The following is a 20,246-nucleotide window of genomic DNA, read 5'->3' on the forward strand; positions in this document are numbered from 1 at the left end:
ATGTCTGTATAAACCTGTTTTATGCTTAGCCTGCTCATGCACAAAACTGAAAATATCTCTATTCTGCTTAATTCACGCGCCAAGGATTCCAAGCATAAATCAAATAACAAAGGAAACAGGACAGCCCTGCCTTCTACCTCACTCCAAACTAAAAAAGCATTGAAGAGTTACATTTGTCAATACTCATGATGACCCAGGAGATTAAAAAATTTGAATCCATTTTTAAAATGTCTGTGGAAATCCATTTTCTTCCAACGTCACAAACATAAAGAATTTTATTTTGTCAAATTTGTCAAATGCTTTCTCAGCATCAAGTGAAACAATTACAACAGTTCTTTTAGAATTCAAAGCAATTAGTTTTACTACAAGTCTTAAATAATCTGCTCCCTATCTCTGGTGAATAACTCCCACTTGATCAGGATGGACTAATGTGTGTAGCACATGCTAAAGTCTATTAACCAAAACTGATGTTAATATTTTAGCATCCACATTAATTAAGGAAATTGGCCTATAATTTGCACAGTTGGTGTGATCTTTGCCAGGTTTAGGAGTAACTGATATATAAGCATCAGATAAAGAAACAGGAAAGTTCCTGATTCAAAAGCCTTATGATAAATACAGAAAAGTTTAGGAGTCAAAAAGTCTGTGTGCCTTGTACCATTCTATAGAAAAAACATCTGTTCCCAGAGCTTTCCCATTCCTCATATTCTCGATAACACACTTAACCTCTTCCCTCTGCAAAGGTTCTACAAGCAGCTCCTTTTGCTGCGAATCAGTTGTGGAAGGACCAACTCCAAAAAGAAAATTTCAAATTCTTAACTCATAGGCTCCCTGTCCTTCTCATATAATTTCAGAATAAGTTCTTTGAAATTCCAAATATAGGTGTGTGTGTGTGTGTGTGTGTGTATGTGTATGTATATGTGTGTGTGTGTGTGTGTGTATGTGGTGTGTGTGTGTGTGTGTGTGTGTATATATATATATATATATATATATATGGATGATTATCTTTGACGAATGGCCTTTCCCCTCATTGGTTATTTGTTAACATAACTATTTTATAACTGTTCATTTGAAATGAGATTCGTTTATTTGATTTATAGCCCTCCCCATCACAAGGGCTTGGGTCAGGTAACAAGCCTAGTATTATTTTATCCTAACTATGGGGAACACTGGCAATTGTCTAGCTACCAAAGACTATCAGTATCATTGTCATGGGGTAACACAGCAGGTCAGCTCTGAAGAGCTCAGTGTAGTCTATGGCCAACATCAATCAGTAACAAAGCTTAAGAACACTGTTTACTAAAGTGAGAAAGGTAATGATTTTTGTGTGGTATGCACAGGTAGAATTTGTAATATATCAACCTCTTCTGATTGTGGCTGGGGGAAGAGAATGTTTAATGTTTCAGCATTTCCACTGCATGTATTTATTTCTTCCTTGTAGCAGTCAGAGGAAAATTTCAACCCTAACTGTTCATTCTGGAGCTATTCTAAACGCACAATGACAGGGTATTGGTCAACTCAAGGATGTCGTCTCCTGACAACAAACAAGACACACACAACATGTTCCTGTAATCACTTAACCAACTTTGCTGTGCTGATGGCCCATGTGGAAGTGAAGGTAAGAATGGCAGGTGCATAGGGAATAATGAATAGATCTCTCTGGTTTGGTTATTGCAAAGAGAAACGACATTTGTGAGGTTATAAAATGAAGGTAATTCTAACTAGAAGATAACTGTTATAGTTCTCAATACTATAGTTACTTGAATCATCTAGAGCACTTTGTTCTGCAGGCACATTCCTCCATGCTACATTGGTGATTGATAGAATGACTCCCATGAATGGAATGTAGCAATTGAAGGATAGAACTGGTTCAGAAAGAAGAGATGCATCAGAAAGAGGGGAAGAGTATCATTATATATCAAAAATGTGTACACTTGCACAGAAATTCAAGCTTCAAGAGAGCTAACATGGTAGAAATTCAAGAGTATCTGGGTAAAATAAATGGAGAAATAAATAAAACCAACACTGTGATCAGAGACTACTACAAACTGCTTCACCAAAGTGGATTATGCTTTCCTGAAACAAATTACAGATGTTTCAGAGAAGCAAGAGTTAGTGGCCATGTGGGACTTCAGGTACTCTTATATTTGCTAGGGAACAAACTTGGCTAAGTATGGCATTTCAACAAATTCTTGCCGTGCCTCACTGACAACTTCATCTTTCAGAAGGTGCAGAAAAGAATAAAAGAATCTATTGTCCTTGACTTGATCCTAACCAATACAGATGAGTTGGCCAATGAGATTCAAATAGCAGGTACCTTGTAACGGAATTCTTGATCTTACAGAAAGGTAAAGGTGAGAATATTCATAAAAGCCCTGCTAGATCAGACCAAAAGCCCATCTAGTCCAGCATTCTATTCTCACAGTGGTTAACCAGATACCGATGGGAAGCCCACATGGGCACATTAACGCCCTCCTATGCATGTTCCCTAGCAACTGGTATTGAGAGGCATATTGCCTCTGATACTGAAGGTTATATGTATATACTTCCACGTATTACCTTCCAACTCAGGAGATAAAGTAAGCAGTAGTTTTCTAATGGCTGCATGGCTTTTTAACAAACAAATGAAAAGTCATTATATCATATGATTTCTAATATATATATATATTCTAATATTCTTTCATATATATATATATACACACACACACACACACACATTAGAAAGCTACCGCTTACTTTATCTCCTGAGTTTGAAGGTAATGTGTGGGAGTATTTTATACTATATGTAAATGGGAATTGTTCTTTTCTTGAGTAGATTGGAGTGGCAGAATTTTAGCATTTGTATACAAAAACTTTTAATGAAATTTTGTAATATAGCAACTGCTTATCTGTAAGGCAGTATTTTTAATGCAAATGTTTGGTTTGATGTATAGCTCCTGAGGAAGGAAACATTCTGAAACGCATTGAGCACAATAAATTTTGTTTTCTCGTGCTTTTCTTTCCCTTCTCCACCATCATTCATGGTGCTTTTTCCCTCTTCACTTCTTCTTCAGAGGCACTCTCTCCAGTGTTAACACATAATGTGTGGAAGGTATTTTGAGGAGAGCATCCCCAGCAGGTCTTAAGATTCAAGCAGGCTGGTATAGGGAGAGATGCTCCTTCAGGTATTTGGTTTCCAAGCTATTTCAAAACCAGCACTTTGAATTGGATCTGGAAGCAAATAGGCAACCAGTGCAGCTCCCTCAGAAGCAGTGCAATATTATCCCATGTAGCTGCACCTGTTACCAACCTAGCAGCTCCCTAACTTTGAGGGGTGCACAGTCAATGAGGGCATTGGAGCAGTTAGAGGCCTGCCTCCCCCCCCCCCCGGGGCCGTATTGGTCGTGCATCCCCAAAGCAGTGTCTGATTTGTTCAATTTGAGACCATTTTCATACTACAGAAAATATTCTGATTTAAAATGGTGCAGAGCTGCAGCCTGGATTGGCCAATGCAGCTGTGTGCCTTTACTGTGTGCCAAGCCTTGCCCTGCCAGTATTGCAGCTTGCCTGGGGGTTGTTTGGGGGCCCCTGGAACCACAGCCACCAACACCTGCTCCTGCTGCTAGTAAGGGGGCAGAAGACTTGGGAGGGAAGACTTCCCCCCCAACCCCCCCCCCCAGCAACCCCTTTGTACATAGGTTGTTCAATGCACTGGAGCTTTGCTCTGACAATTTCTGTAAAATGTTTTTTTTTAAAGAAAGGGACCCATTTGTTCTCTTCCTGCTACTGTGTGGTGGAATGAGTGATGAACTGACTGATGAAGATGGGGGTGCGGGGACAGAGAAAGAGAAGGGCATGAACCCACCCATACACTATATTCATCATCTAAGGCCTTTCCTCCAAGTGCCTCTTCTGAGGGAGCTCGGAAGGCCTTCTCGGTAGTGCCCCCCCCCCCATGATAGAACGATCTCCCTGACGAGGCCCATCTGGCGCCAACATTGTTATCTTTTCAGCAACAGGTTCAGGCCTTTCTCTGCTCTTAGGCATTTGGCAGCATATAATGAGGTTTATGATAATATAATAATCAGGTCTTGGATTTTTTATTGTTGATTGTTTAAAATTGTTTTAGATATATGTGAGTCTCTGTGTGGGCTGTCTGTTTGTATATGAATCGTTTTTACACTATGTATAAGGTATTTTACTGGTTTTTAATCTCTGTAAACTCCAGAGAGCTTCAGCTATTTGGGCAGTATTGAAATGAAATGAAATGAAATGAAATGAAATGAAGGGCAGCAAAGTGCCCAGGGCAGTGGTGGAGGGCAAAAGGGCATCTTGCCCAGCCCCACCCACCCCAAAGCTGGCAGTAAAGCTAATGCAGCAGCCAGGGGGTAGGTATGTTACATTCCTATTTTACTGTATATATTTTAATTCATCTCCTTTTGGGGTTTGGGATGGTATTTGATCTCTGTTTGTTGCTTGGGCAATTAGTCCTCAGTAATCTAGTCCTTCTTATTTGTGAGTAGAGAAGCAGAAACTGGATTGCTGTACTGTGCTGCTTCTCACTGTTATTTTTGGAGATTTTTGGAAAGGAGTGGCTGTGGGGATGCTCAAGCAAAAGGATGAATTTTTTTTTATTTTTTTTTTGGATGCTCAGGACATGCTGGACATGCTTACTCCTGAGTTCTCCAGGCCTTCTTACTTGTAAGTATGGATGCATAAGCTCTGTTTTTGTAGAGCTTCTCACTGTTACTTCTGGGGAGTTGTGGAGAGGGGTGGCTGTGAAGATGCTCAGTGAAAGAGATGGATTTTGTATGCTTTTTTGTGTGGCTCTGAGGATATTATCATTATTATTATCATCATCATCTCCCAGTGTCCAAAGACTGATTTTCTGTATTGTTGCTCTGAGGTTACCATCACCACCACCACCACCACCACCTTTTGTGGCTGTTTGAATTCCCACCCCCACTATTTGGCACTCATGAACTTAAAGTCACTTGATTCTCTGCAATGGGAGTTGCTGGTGGAACAGGAGAATTTGGGTCCAAAGGAGTACTTCTGTGTGGCTGTGTGGATTCTCTCCCCACCCCTAAACAAATAGTGAAAATACAAAAATGGGTCCCATGTTGCAGGTTGGGAATCAGAGGTTGATCTTGGATCAGGACCTGTCAAAGACCACTGACTTAAAGGATGCATATACTGTGTTAGAAACAAATGCTTAAAGCACCTTACAGTAATTACACTGATAAATGTTGCATTGTTAAAGAAAGAAATTAAGGGCACAATCCTATCTGGATAGTTGCCAGCCTCTGAACTCAGAGGCTGACAACTATCCAATGCAGGGCAGTCAGAGCACGGAGGCAATCCTCGCCTCCATGCTCCAGCCACCCTGCATTTTTGGCTAGACAGGCAATTTTGCCTGTGTAGACGGGGAGCTTCAGAGCAGGGGGGGTGGGAGGTTGCGCAGCACACTGGAAGCTACATAACCTCCCCACCCCTGGGACTGCCCCCTTTTCCCCATCTCTGCACTCCATTTCCGAGCATGGAGATGTAGCCAGTGTGGAGACAACTGCACTAGCTATGGCGGGGAGTGGGAGGGGTGGGGAACGCAGTTTCTGGGCTCTGAGGTCGGAGTCCTGGTTCGAACCGCAGAGCCCAGAAACGTAGACAATGCTGTCTAGGGGACATAGGATTGCTCTCTAAAAATAGAATATATCAATATCTCAGGAAATTCATAATTTTTCCATGTGAACCCATTTCATGCTATTAAGGAACTAACAGAGTTGGTATGGGTGGGTGCCAAAATTGTACCTTGCCTAGGGTGCCAAAATCCTTAAGACAGCCCTGAGAACAATTTGTAAAGGAGTCAATTTGTAAGCAGCTTGATAACGATGCAGTGATTAGTAGAAGTCAGCATTCATTTGTCAAGAATGAAGAGTAATCGTATTTCTTTTCAGTTTTTTAATCAGGTTACTAGTTTAGTGGATTGTGGGAATGCTATTGACTAAATTTTTCTTGATTTCAGGAAAGCATTTGACAAAGGTGCTGTGATATTTCGGTTAATAAACTGGTTAAATACAGCCTACAATATTCACAGCTGGTTGGAAAATTGTACTCAAAAAGTTCCTCATCAAACTGGGAGGAGGTTTTGAATGAGGTTTACACGGCTCTGTCTTGGTGGAGCCGGATTAACCACAGGGCTAAGGGGGATGTACATCACCAGATGGTCAATATCGAAATCAGATTGATTATGTACTTTGCAGCCAAAGATGGAGAAGCTCCATACAGTCAGTAAAAACAAGCCCTGGAGCTGACTGTGGCTCAGATCATGAGCTGCTTGTTGCAAAATTTCGGCTTAAATTGAAGAACGTAGGGAAAACCACTAAACCATTCAGGTATGACCTAAATCATATCCCTGATGAATATACAGTGGAGGTGAGGAATAGATTTCAGGGATTAGACCTGATAGACAGAGTGCCTGAGGAACTATGGACGGAGGTCCGTAACATTGTTCAGGAGGCAGCAACTAAATCCATCCCAAAGGAAAAGAAATGCAAGAGAGCAAAGTGGCTGTCTGATGAGGCTTTACAAGTAGCTGAGGAAAGAAGGGAAGCGAAAAGCAAGGGAGAAGGGGAAGATATATCCAACTGAATGCAGATTTCCAGAGAATAGCAAGGAGAGACAAGAAGGCCTTCTTAAATGAACAATACAAAGAAATTGAGGAAAACAATAGAATGGGAAAGGCTAGAAAACTTTTCAAGAAAATTGGAGATCTCAAGGGAATGTTTTGTGCAAAGACGGGCATGATAAAGGACAAAGAAGGCAGGGACCTAACAGAAGCAGATGAGATTAAGAAGAGGTGGAAAGAATACACAGAAGAACTATACAGGAAAGATCTTAATGTCCCTGATAGCCATGATAGTGCAGTCACTGAACTTGAGCCGGACATCCTAGAGAGTGAAGTCAAGGAGAATTATCAACAACCTCAGATACGCAGACGATACCATCCTAATGGCAGAAAGCGAAGAGGATCTAAAGAGTCTCTTGTTGAGGGTGAAAGTGGAGACTGCAAAAGCTAGTTTGAAACTCAACATTAAAAAAAACTAAGATCATGGCATCTGGCCCCATCACTTCCTGGCATATAGAAGGGGAAGAAATGGAAGCAGTGTCAGATTTTATTTTCTTGGGCTCCAAGATCACCACAGACGGTGACTGTAGCCATGAAATTAAAAGATGCTTGCTTCTTGGGAGGAAAGCTATGGCAAACCTAGACAGCATTAAGAAGCAGAGACATTGCCTTGCCGACAAGGTGCCATAATCAAAGCTATGGTTTTCCCAGTAGTAACGTATGGCTGTGAGAGCTGGACAATAAGGAAGGCTGAGCGCCGAAGAATTGATGCTTTCGAACTGTGGTGCTGGAGAAGACTCTTACGAGTCCGCTGGACTGCAAGGAGGTCAAATCAGTCAATCCTAAAGGAAATCAACCCTGACTGGTCATTGGAAGGACAGATACTGAAGCTGAAGCTGAAATATTTTGGCCACCTAATGCGAAGAGAAAAGTCACTGGAAAAGACCCTGATGCTGGGAAAGATTGAAGGCAAAAGGAGAAGGGGATGGCAGAGGATGAGATGGCTAAATAGCATCACCGATGCAATGAATATGAACTTGAGCACACTCCGGGAGAGAGTGGATGACAGGAAGGCCTGGCATGCTATGGTCCTTGGGGTCACAAAGAGTCGGACACGACTGAATGACTGAACAACAAAAAAGCCCCCAGCCCACCATCTCAGGGGGCCCACTAGCTAGCCCAGATTCCTAGCTTTCAAATAAAAAAGAATCATAGAATAGTAGGGTTGGAAGGGGCCTACAAGGCCATCAAGTCCACCCCCTGCTCAATGCAGGAATCTAAGTCAGAGCATCCCAGAGAGATGGCTGTCCAGCCTCATCTTGAATGCCTCCAGTGTGAGAGAGCCCACCATTATTAAAATGATAATAAAGTATTATAATGAAATTTTATTTGCAAGCCGTGAGGAAGAACATATCTTTCTGAATATCTTCTCAACTGTTTTTGACACAATCTGTGCCTTTCCCCTCATTTTTTAAAGATCTTTTTATTTGTAACACAACAATAACAACAACAACAACAACAGGGAAAATACATATCATGAAACGTATCAATACACAGTAATCATTAATATCTCCCTTGACATAGAATCATAGAATAGTAGGGTTGGAGGGGGCCTATAAAACCATTGAATCCAACCCCCTGCTCAATGCAGGAATCTAAGTCAAAGCATCCCTGACAGATGGCTGTCCAGCCTCATCTTGAATGCCTCCAGTGTGGGATAGCCCACCACCTCCCTAGGTAATTGGTTCCATTGTCGTATTGCTCTGACAGTCAGGACATTTTTCCTGATGTTCAGCTGGAATCCCACTTCCTGTAACTTGAGCCCATTATTCTGTGTCCTGCACTCTTGGCTGATGGAGAAGAGATCCTGGCCTTCTTCTCTGTGACAACCTTTCATGCACTTGAAGAGCGCTATCATATCTCCCCTCAGTCTTCTCTTCTCAAGGCTGAATATGCCCAGTTCTTTCAGTCTCTCCTCATAGGGTTTTATTTCCAGTCTCGTGATCATCTTTGTTGCCCTCCTTTGAACCCTCTCCAGTTTGTCTTCATCTTTCTTAAAATGTGGTGCCCAGAACTGGGCACAGTACTCCAGATGAGGCCTAACCAGTGCTGAGTAGAGGGGAACTAGTACTCCCCAGGATTTGGAAGCTTGTTGTTCAGTCGTTCAGTCGTGTCCGACTCTTCGTGACCCCATGGACCATAGCACGCCAGGCCTTCCTGTCCTGCGCTCTCTCCCGGAGCGTGCTCAAGTTCATATTCATTGCATCCGTGATGCTATCTAGCCATCTCATCCTCTGCCGTCCCCTTCTCCTTTTGCCTTCAGTCTTTCCCAGCATCAAGGTCTTTTCCAGGGAGTTTTCTCTTCGCATTAGGTGGCCAAAATATTGGAGCTTCAGCTTCATTATCTGTCCTTCCAATGAGCACTCAGGGTTGATTTCCTTTAGGATGGACTGATTTGACCTCCTTGCAGTCCAGGGGACTCGTAAGAGTCTTCTCCAGCACCACAGTTCGAAAGCATCAATTCTTCGGCGCTCAGCCTTCCTTATAGTCCAGCTCTCACAGCCATACATTACTACTGGGAAAACCATAGCTTTGATTAGACGGACCTTTGTCGGCAAGGTGATGTCTCTGCTTCTTACTATGCTGTCTAGGTTGGCCATAGCTTTCCTCCCAAGGAGAAAGCGTCTTTTAATTTCATGGCTACAGTCACCGTCTGCGGTGATCTTGGAGCCCAAGAAAGTAAAATCTGTCACTGCTTCCATTTCTTCCCCTTCTATATGCCAGGAGGTGATAGGGCCAGATGACATGATCTTCGTTTTTTTAATGTTGAGTTTCAAACCAGCTTTTGCACTCTCCTCTTTCACCCTCAACAAGAGGCTCTTGAGATCCTCTTCGCTTTCTGCCATTAGGGTGGTATCGTCTGCATATCGGAGGTTGTTGATAATTCTCCCGGCAATCTTAATTCCGACCTGTGATTCATCCAACCCGGCATTTCTCATGATGTACTCTGCATATAAGTTAAATAAGCAGGGTGACAATATGCAGCCTTGTCGTACTCCTTTCCCAATTTTGAACCAATCGGTTGTTCCATCTCTGGTTCTTACTGTTGCTTCTTGATCCTCGTACAGGTTTCTCAGGAGACAGGTAAGGTGGTCTGGTACTCCCATCTCTTTCAGAATTTGCCACAGTTTGTTGTGATCCACACAATCAAAGGCTTTAGCGTAGTCAATGAAGCAGAAATAGACGTTTTATTAATGCAGCCCCAAATAGCATTGGCCTTTTTTGCAGCCACATCACATTGATGACTCATATTCAGCTTGTGATCGACAACAATTCCAAGATCCTTCTCGCTTGTAGTGTTGTTGAGCCACGTATCCCCCATCTTGTAACTGTGCATTTGGTTTCTTTTTCCTAGGTGCAGAACTTGGCATTTATCCCTATTAAATTTCATTCTGTTGTTTTCTGCCCAGCACTCCAGTCTATCAAGATCACTTTGAATTTTGTTTCTGTCTTCCAAAGTATTAGCTATCCCTCCCAAATTTGTGTCATCTGCAAATGTGATCAGCATTCCCTGCACCTCCTCCTCCAAGTCATTCAGAAAAATGTTGAAGAGCACTGGGCCCAAGACCGAGCCCTACGGTACCCCGCTCGTTACCTCTCCCCAGTTTGAGAAGATCCCATCTTTAAGCACTCTTTGAGTCCGATTCTGTAGCCAACTGTGGATCCACGGGATCGTTGTTTCATCTAGCCCATTTTGAGCTAGTTTGCTCATCAGGATATCATGCGGCACTTTGTCGAAAGCTTTGCTGAAATTGAGGTATATTATGTCCACAGCATTCCCACAGTCCACAAGGGAGGTTACTTGACCAAACAATGAGATCAGATTCGTCTGGCAGGATTTCTTCTGGACAAATCCATGTTGGCTTTGAGTAATCACTGTATTGTTGTCAAGGTGCTTACAGATGGATTGCTTTATAAACTGCTCCAGAATTTTTCCAGGGATTGATGTCAGACTGACTGGTCTGTAGTTCCCAGGTTCCTCCTTTTTTAACCCTTTTTGAAGATAGGGACAACATTAGCCCTCCTCCAGTCATCTGACACTTCACCCATCCTCCAGGATTTCTCAAGGATAACAGACAGTGGTTTTGAGAGCTCTTCTGCCAGTTCCTTTATTACTCTAGGATGCAGTTCATCTGGCCCTGGAGATTTGAACTCATTCAAAGTAATGAGGTGTTCCTTGACCATATGCCTATCGATCTCAAGCTGCAATCCTGCCCCTTCAGCCTGTACTTCGCCTTTGCCAGAGGGTCATAGACCCTCCTTTGGGAGAAGACTGAGCCAAAGTAGGAAGTGAACACCTCTGCCTTTTCTCTGTCATCTGTGATCATTTTGCCATCCTTATTTAACAGCTGAACCACCATTTCTTTCCTCTGTCTTTTACTATGCACGTATCTGAAGAAACCCTTTTTGTTGCTTTTAGCATCCCTCGCTAATCTCAGCTCGTTCTCAGCTTTAGCCTTCCTGATGCCTTCCCTGCAGTTCTGTCCTACCTGCCTGTACTCTTCCTTTGTTGCTTGTCCTTCCTTCCACTTCCTATATCTGTCCTTTTTTGTTTTCAGGTCATCTCTAAGCTTTTTGTGATGCCACATTGGCTTCTTCTGTTGTCTTCCAGCTTCTGGTTGGAATTGTTTGTAATTGTGTCTTGAGAATTTCCTTTTTTAAAAGCTCCCACCCATCTTGGACTCCTTTTCTCATTAGAGTTGCTTGCCATGAGACCTCACTTATCATTGTTCTGAGTTTATTAAAATCAGCTTTCCTAAAATCCAGGGTACACGTTTGACTACACTCGGCTTTTGCTTCCCTTAGAACCAAGAACTCAAGTATAATGTAGTCGCTTTCCCCCAGAGTTCCTGTGACTGCTACTTTATCCGCTAAGTCATCTCTATTGGTTAGGATCAAGTCAAGGATAGCCAATCTTCTAGTTCCTTCTTCTACTTTCTGTAGGAGGAAGTTATCTGACACACAAGTCAGGAATTTCCTGGAGGGGCCATGTTTTGCAGAATTTGTCTCCCAACAAATATCGGGGAAATTGAAGTCCCCCATTACTACTACATCATGCTTCCTTGAAACATTGGCTATTTGCTTTTCAAAAGTTTCATCCTCATCTTCTCCTTGATTGGGTGGCCAGTAGTAGACTCCAACCACCATGTTCCTTTTATTCTTTGCTCCATTTATTTTGATCCAGATGCTCTCGATGGGGCTCCCAAGCTCCTCCTCCTGTATTTCTGTGCAGAGATATGTATTTTTAACATATAGTGCAACTCCACCTCCCTTTCTGTTCCTCCTGTTCTTTTTGAACAAGTTATATCCTTCAATTGCTGTATTCCAGTCATTGGAGTCATAGAATCATAGAATAGTAGGGTTGGAAGGGGCCTACAAGGCCATCGAGTCCAACCCCCTGCTCAATGCAGGAATCCAAGTCAGAGCATCCCTGACAAATGTCTGTCCAGCCTCGTCTTGAAGGCCTCCAGTGTGGGAGAGCCCACCACCTCCTTAGGTAATTGGTTCCATTGTCGTATTGCTCTAACAGTCAGGAAGTTTTTCCTGATGTTCAGCTGGAATCTGGCTTCCTGTCACTTGAGCCCATTATTCCGTGTCCTGCACTCTGGGATGATCAAGAAGAGATCCTGGCCTTCCTCTCTGGGACAACCTTTCAAGTACTTGAAGAGCGCTATCATATCTCCCCTCAGTCTTCTCTTCTCAAGGCTAAACATGCCCAGTTCTTTCAGTCTCTCTTCATAGGGCTTTGTTTCCAGTCCCCTGATCATCTTTGTTGCCCTCCTCTGAACCCTCTCCAGCTTGTCTGCATCCTTCTTAAAGTGTGGTGCCCAGAACTGGACACAGTACTCCAGATGAGGCCTAACCAGTGCTGAGTAGAGGGGAACTAGTACTTCCCGGGATTTGGAAGCTATGCTTCTATTAATGCAGCCCCAAATAGCATTGGCCTTTTTTGCAGCCACATCACATTGGTGGCTCATATTCAGCTTGTGATCGACAACAATTCCATGATCCTTCTTGCTTGTAGTGTGGTTGAGCCACATATCCCCCATCTCATAACTGTGCATTTGGTTTCTTTTTCCTAGGTGTAGAACTTGGCATTTATCCCTATTAAATTTCATTCTGTTGTTTTCTGCCCAATGCTCCAGTCTATCCAGATCACTTTGAATTTTGTTTCTGTCTTCCAAAGTATTAGCTATCCCACCCAATTTTGTGTCATCTGCAAATGTGATCAGCATTCCCTGCACTTCCTCCTCCAAGTCATTAATAAAAATGTTGAAGAGCACCGGGCCCAGAACTGCGCCCTGCGGTACCCCACTCGTTACCTCTCCTCAGTTTGAGAAGGTCCCATTGATAAGCACTCTTTGAGTCATCCCACCAAGTCGCCTATCAAGTCATAATTTCCCTCTTGTATTAAGAGTTCAAGTTAATTCTGTTTGTTTCCCATACTCTGAGTATTAGTATATAGACATCGAAGACCATGTGCTTCATAGTCTGGCTTTCTTCCTAAATGGTTCTGAAGATTATTATTGGGCGCTATTAGAGCTGTTCTCTCCGTTGCGGTGCATGAGCCTTCATCCATTGTTACCCCCAACTTTACGTCTCCCTTTCCCGTAGGATTCAGTTTAAAGCCCTCCTGATGAAGTTCTTCATGCTGTGGCCAAGCACATTCTTTCCAGCCTTTGTGAGGTGCAACCCATCCCTTGCCAACCGTCCAACTTCCAGGAAGTATAGCCCATGGTCCCAGAATCCAAATCTCTCACGCCGGCACCACCTTCATAGCCATTCATTCCCCCGGAGTATTTTTCTTTCCCTTTCTATCCCTCTTCTAACTAAGAGCAAGTCTCTAGCCCTTGTAGATCCTGAAATATGAGGCAAAATGTTCAAACACATTCCAGTCATTTTGTGAGAAATGGACATTAATTTTGTCCCGTTGTTCTGTGAGAAATTAGCCTGCTGACACCTTTCAGTGTGTTTAGTCAATGAGTGAAGTCACAGCTATGATCAACATTTGGCCATAGAGATAAGTGTAAAGTGAAGATTTGTCTGCAGAACAGACTTCCTGGTTCATTTTTAAACCACCCCTTTTCCCTTTTTTTGTCTACCGTTGTGGAATAGTGATTACCACCCATAAGAAACAATTGGGAAATCCAGGTTTAGTGTAGCTGTGATTGAACAATAGCATATCTAGCCCTAATCAGTAGGTAGCAGGAATGATAGGAGTTCATGGGCCTTAGTCCCAGATAAGAAGGTACAGGATATATCCTCGTACCTGGGAGTAATCCTCATTTAGCTCAGGGAAGTACTTCTCTGAGTAGACATGTAGAGATTGGGTTCTTTTTACCTATAGCCTGTTTGTTCCCCCTGAGCTCAACTCAGCCGCTCCACCTTGACTGGTCCACTGTAAGAGTATTACTGACAACCAGTCTAGGTCTCTCATTGGCCATTCAACTTTGCCATCCCTTCCCAGAAAGCTGTGTGTGAGTACACAGAGGGAATTTGAAATGGTGGTCTTTGTGTGCTTTTCGCTGGCAGAAGTGTTGCCCTACCCAATCAGCTGCCCCTCTATGGACACCCTCCCCCTCCCACCCATTGCATTAGGGAAATAGCAACACACCAGCTCCCCAGTAAGTAAGGGCACAATCCTATGCATGTTTAAGACAGAAAGAAGTCCTATAGCTCCCAGCATTCCTCATGCTGGCTGGGGAGTGCTGGGAGTTGTAGGACTTCTTTCTGTCCAAACAGGCATAGTTGTTGTTGTTGTTGTTGTTCAGTCGTTCAGTTGTGTCCGACTCTTGAATGTGCTTAGCATTTCATCCCAGGTTTCTTTATCCCTTGAGTTCTTTCTGTGCCTTACAGTAACCTGAAGAAGGAAAGGTAGTGGGGAATGTGCCCTGTTGAGCTGTTGTGTCTGAATGAGGCAGTGAGTCAATATGTGTCTCCTGAGTGTGTGTTTGTGTGTGTGTGTGTGTGTGTGTGAGAGAGAGAGAGAGAGAGAGAGAGAGAGAGAGAGAGATGTTTGTTTATATTTTCTGTATCTGTTCTGTATGTTGTAAAAGGTGAAGTTTGTGTTTGTATTTGAGTTCTCTACCGTGGAGGAGACACTAGTCCTTTGCTTCCAGGAAAACATGGAAGATGATTGAGTTCTACTAAAATATATAGTAAAAATGTTTTTGCATTATTATTGTACATTGTGGATTGTGTGTGTGCGTGTGTGCGTGCATGCACAAATGTCATGTGTGAGTTCAGTATTGGAGGCAGAATAAAGGATCCACTACTAGAGAAGCTGGAGAATTCCACTGCAGACTCAAATGAGGCTGGATTCCAAAGAATCTGACCTCTGGAGTCTGCAGCGGAGCGGCCGCAATTACCTTCGGGTTTGGAGGAGTTCATGCAGGGTGGCTCTCCAGCTCCCTATAAGACATGATATGCTAATGGTGGCTGCCATTAGCTTATCACAGGAAAAAAACAGCCGTAAATGGCATATCGTACATACACCATTTGCAGCCGTAGAGCACTTCCTTTGACCTAAATACAGCTGTAAACAGCTGCAATTTAGGTCAAAGTCAGTACTTTACAGCCACAAATGGTGTACAAAACGCCATTTACAACTGTATTTTTCCCATGATAGGCTAATGGCAGCTGCCATTAGCATATTGCGTCTTATAGGGAGCCAGCGAGCCACTCCGCCAACTTTGGCGGATGCGGCTGGTCTCTGGAGTATTCCACAGGGCCCTGAGTGGCCTGAATTGCCCCTCCACAACCCTCCCCCTGGACTGGACAGTAGGGGGTTCATATATCCCTACCCACTATGGATGGCTAGCTCAGGGCCCATCATGGCTTGATCCAGCTCTGTGTCCTGGGCCTGGTATTCTTCAGTATTAAAGGGGCACATAAGTACCCCTTTAGTTAAGCTGAGTCAACCAAAAAAAAAAAAGGTTTCACCATTGTAAGTCCCAAAATTCTACTGCTTATAAAAATGAAAACTGTTGGGCTAATTGTGTGAACCTTGGTATGCATAATCTACAATTGTGCAAAATTTTAAACTGATCCAATAAAAATTGCCATAGGTTCAGCAAGTTAAATTGTGCTGAAAATTGACACATTTGTATTTTTAATTCCAAATTGCAGTTCAGTGTATCTTATATTTCTTTTAAATTTTTGTGAAAGCTACTGATGTATATTATTCTAGTTTGTGCTTTCATTAGTTTGAGCAGCGGTTCAAAGTTTATTAAGGTTTTTCTGCTCCATAAAGCCTATGGCAGGAACAGCTGACAAAATTACGTTGGGCATGCTCAGTTGGAGTCTGAAGCTAGAATGCTGCCAAGACTCCAAGGTTTTAAAAAAAATCTATTACAGAGGGCTTCTATGTACAATGCCCATTCCTTTACGTATGGAATGTGACTTCACAAAGTGAGACTACATGTTACTGCGTGGATTGGGACCTTTGGATGGGGACAGGAGGGAGACTTTAATACTTTCCCTCCCCCCGCTGTGGTCCCAGTTTGGATCAGGCCCCCTCATGCCTCCAGTTTATATTGTTAAAATGACATCCAGTTGTAAGATAATTGCAGGCATAGGGCAAAGGGTGAAAGTCCCCTACCCACCACTCTAGGGTCCTGATCCATATGAAGTCCCATGAGCTTACTTTTGAGTAAAAAGGAAAAAATCCTGGCTACATCTTTAAAGTAACATACAGTTTTGACCCGCAGAGAATTTGGAAGGGGTGGAGATGTGCAGAAGGACCGGGGGCCTCACACCACCTTTCTGAAAGCAGAAAGGCAGCACAGGAGCCCCTATCTTGCTTTCGCTGTGGTGGGAAAAGGAGATGAAAGGAATGTCTCACACTAGGGGTCTAGTCACATGTTACACTGAATGTGTGTTCACACTCAGTGTCCATGGCATAGAGTGTACATGGTTCACACACCCAATTAAGACAGCTGCGAGAATTCAGCCCTATTCAGACATTGTCATTGTGTGTAAGCTTTATCCATGAGGAAGGGAAGCATGGATGAGCTCGCAAGCTCCACCCCCTCCCTCGCGGTTCTCACCGCTTTCTACATGTGGAGGGGGACCGTCTGCAGAGGACAGCTTCCTCGAGCCATGGATGTTCTCCCCAAGGTCTTAGAATCCTGATCCTTGGAATGAAATAATGATTACCAGTAGTTAAGTATTTATAATCCCATTTATCACATAGGTAAACTTGCAAGAAAGCAGATTCAAATACACTGGGGAGAAGGTAGGATTGCCAACACTATCGTTATACATTTCCTTTTCAAAAACCAGGAAAATTCAGTGATCAAAAAACCTGCCATTTGAAGACCGGAGTTAGGGCTGCCTCATGGTGGCTCAAGCTATACAAAGCCCAGAAATTGGGAGCTAAGGCTGATGCCTTAACTGACATGCCCTACGATCAGTGATGAGGTTGTGCAATGTCACAAGCTGAACTTGCTTACAACTTACCCTCCTTGCACCCAGTTTTCCTTGGTCAGCAAAGATGCCTCACATTGTCCTGCTCCTGTACTGCCTTATGAAGCATCTAGCCTTACTGCTAGAAGAGGGCTCCCTCTCACTGCTTAACCCACCCTGCCAGCTACTGATAGAAGCAACAACCTGGCATGGATCAACTCACAGGTTGATTCCTCTAGCAATCCCTGACATGCCATCTACATTTCTGTATTACTCTGGTAAACCAACTGCATAGACGAGGCCTAACCATAAACAAATCCCACCCAAAATTATTCCACTTGCCCTTTTTTCAGGGCAGTATTCTATATTAAATATACAAAAGCTAGAACCAATGAAGTGGGCCTGATAAAACTGTGGCTTTTTTTGTTTTTCATATAATACAAATGTAAATTGCCTTTATCATAAGAGAACTGGCAGAAAGGTGTTCAGAATGAAACATCAAGCCATCTACTGTATCTCTAATATCTGATCATGCCAAAATATAGGCATATAGAAGATATGTCATTGGTTTTTCACTACCAAAGTTACTTGCTCAATCTTCTTCCTCATCACTGAGAATTGTTAATATGCAGTTGCACAGTTGCCACCACTGCAGTGCTTGCAACCACAGTATGAGCAAGACCATACAATTGAAAAGGACACACTGTGCTCCATGCCAAAGATGATGCTAATTCATTCATTGTGCTCTTTAATGACTTATTCTTGTTGTCCCAATGGTGATACCAGTCACATTTTTTTATTATTTGCAAAGGAGACTGAATACTGTTGGCTTATTCTTTCCAAAAAAGGACCTGGTGGAATCACAACCACTCAAAGCATAGGAGAATTTTGCATTCCTCCAGGCCAGCATCCTTCTGCATGGTGGTAATGTCAAAGCCCTTTCCACTGTGTTTTGGGGACTGCATCACAATGTTTCCTTTCCCATGATGCAAAAGGAAAACTTATCATATCATCAGTGATGATGGTCATATGTCTCCTCTCTGTCACATCTACAACAGTTCTCACAATGAGTGTATTGGCATTATCTCTGGCTTGGAACACAATGTGTCCTTTGTTTTCTAGTTATCTCCCAAGCATCTGTACAAAGCTTTCTTGGTTTTCTTGTTTGAGATAAAAAGCCCTTTACTCATCACCACTGCTGACCTTTCATAAAACTCCATTGTTAGTGATTATTTTTTTTACGTGACATTGATGCTCAAGGTCTTTAATGCTAGATGAGTTGAACCCATCAAAAACAACAGTAACAGTTTCATAGTGGTTTTGTAGATGGTACCGATAAAAATGTCCTTGAATGTGCCTTCTTGTGATCATGGAAAAGATGCAGTAGTACTTCTCCATCGGCAACATAGTATGTTTCTTGTTTGACGTCAGGAACAGTACTTGAATTCTGAGTCCTTTGCTTTGCTTTGTCTTCAAGAGCTTTTGCTAGCTTTGCCTTTTCTAGCTTTCTCATACGCCGTGTTTTAGAATCAAACAAGGCAGATGGCAAGGTGGACAACCCATACTGGAATTATGCCTCAGTCTCAACTGAATGTCTCTTGAGAGAGCCAACTGCATTGAGAGAGCCAACTGCATTCTATTTGCTAGCAAATGTGTGTTTATATGGTGAGTTTCAGTTGGAAGTACCACACCTTTCTTTAATACTCCTAGGGTATTAAAGAAATATGGGGGTAGGCGTCCGCCTCTGAACTCGGAGGCGACCGCCTATCCAATGCAGGGCAGGAGCAGCACAGAGGGGATCGTTCCCTCTGAACTTCTCCTGCCCTGCATTTGCAGCTAGACAGCTGATTTCGGCTGTCTAGCTGAGGGGAAGGTGGAGCAGAAGAGGAGGCTGCCGGATTACACATCGGATGTGTCATACCGGCATTTCTGCCTTCCCTGCCCCAGAATGCCCCCCCTGGGAAACCCCGTTTTCACCGCTCTGCGCTGTTCTCCAAATGCAGGGCCGTTCTGAGCTGCCTGCAAGGCAGCGCGGGAAGGGGGAAGATTGGTTCTTCAGGAGCCGACCTCGGAGCATGGGCTCCGAGGTTGGCTCCCAGAAACCCACATATCCTATGGCCGTCTAGCAGCCATAGGATTGCTCCCTAGTTATAACCCTAGTTATATCCTTGCATCGTTTTATTCATAGTCACACTGATGAACGTTTTAGCAATTGTTCTTGTATTTTCCATCCTATGTCCTTTGCATTATCCACATTCACCTTTTCCTCACTATTCATTTTCAACTAAAAATATTTACTAGGACCTTGTGGGATGGGTCAAATGTACTGTGGTTCTGCAAGAACTGGAGGATCTTAATGAAGTCTTTGAAATCTCATGTCAATATTGCATCAAAAGTATCAATGTGTTGGTCACCACTGCTTCTTATAATACCTGTCAAAATGCTTAATGCATGAAACACTTCACTGCATGCTGAGTAGGGATGTACGAATCCCCTTACCTCGTGTCCATGGGGGGGGTCTGCCTGGGGGGAGGCAATCCATTCCTCCCCCCGGAATCCTCAACGAGGGGGGAGGCAATCCGTTCCTCCCCCCCAGAATCCGAGCTGGCCGACTCCATCCCGGCTCCTATCTGCACGGAACAGTGCTCTCCAGACGCAAATGGCATCAGCTACACCATTTGCATCCCCATTTCTTCTTGCGATAGGCTACACTTCTCTATTTACATAGATACTTACGTAGCCTATCGCGTGAAAAATCAGGGACGCAAATGGCGTCCACTACGCCATTTGCATCCCTGATTTTTTCACGTGATGGGCTATGTAAGTTTCTACGCAAATAGAGATGCTTAGCCTATCGCGAGGAAAAATGGGGATGCAAATGGCGTAGCGGACGCCATTTGCATCTGATCACTTACTTCCGGGTTCTGCACAGCGGAACGTAACTGGCCGGGGGGGGGGGGGATATTCGGTCCGGAGAGGCACAGGAAAGTGCGTTCGTTCCACCACGGACTTTGGGAGGAATTCTGGAAATCGGCCTCATTGGAGTCCGCGGTGGATTCCGCAGACATCCATAATGTTGAATGTCTCACAATCTGTAAGGCTCATTTGCTTTCTGTTATTCCCCCTGTCCCCAGTGTGATAACCCTACTTGGCTTTCTGATGATCTTATGAGCAT

The 20,246-nt window shown here is 43.5% G+C and overlaps 1 protein-coding gene across 1 annotated transcript in view; it reads left to right on the top strand.

Annotated features, from left to right (window-relative positions):
• ADGRL3 (adhesion G protein-coupled receptor L3) overlaps positions 1-20,246 on the top strand; it is a 713,779-nt gene that overhangs the window by 422,007 nt on the left and 271,526 nt on the right. Inside the window, exon 14 of the mRNA XM_084829694.1 lies at positions 1,442-1,618. Coding sequence (XP_084685820.1) covers positions 1,442-1,618 — 177 coding nt within the window. The remainder of the gene's footprint in view (positions 1-1,441; positions 1,619-20,246) is intronic.

Source organism: Heloderma suspectum, chromosome 2 (assembly GCF_057233095.1).
Source record: "Heloderma suspectum isolate Gila_16-S chromosome 2, 16-S_ref, whole genome shotgun sequence".
NCBI classification, from domain to species: Eukaryota; Metazoa; Chordata; class Lepidosauria; order Squamata; family Helodermatidae; genus Heloderma; species Heloderma suspectum.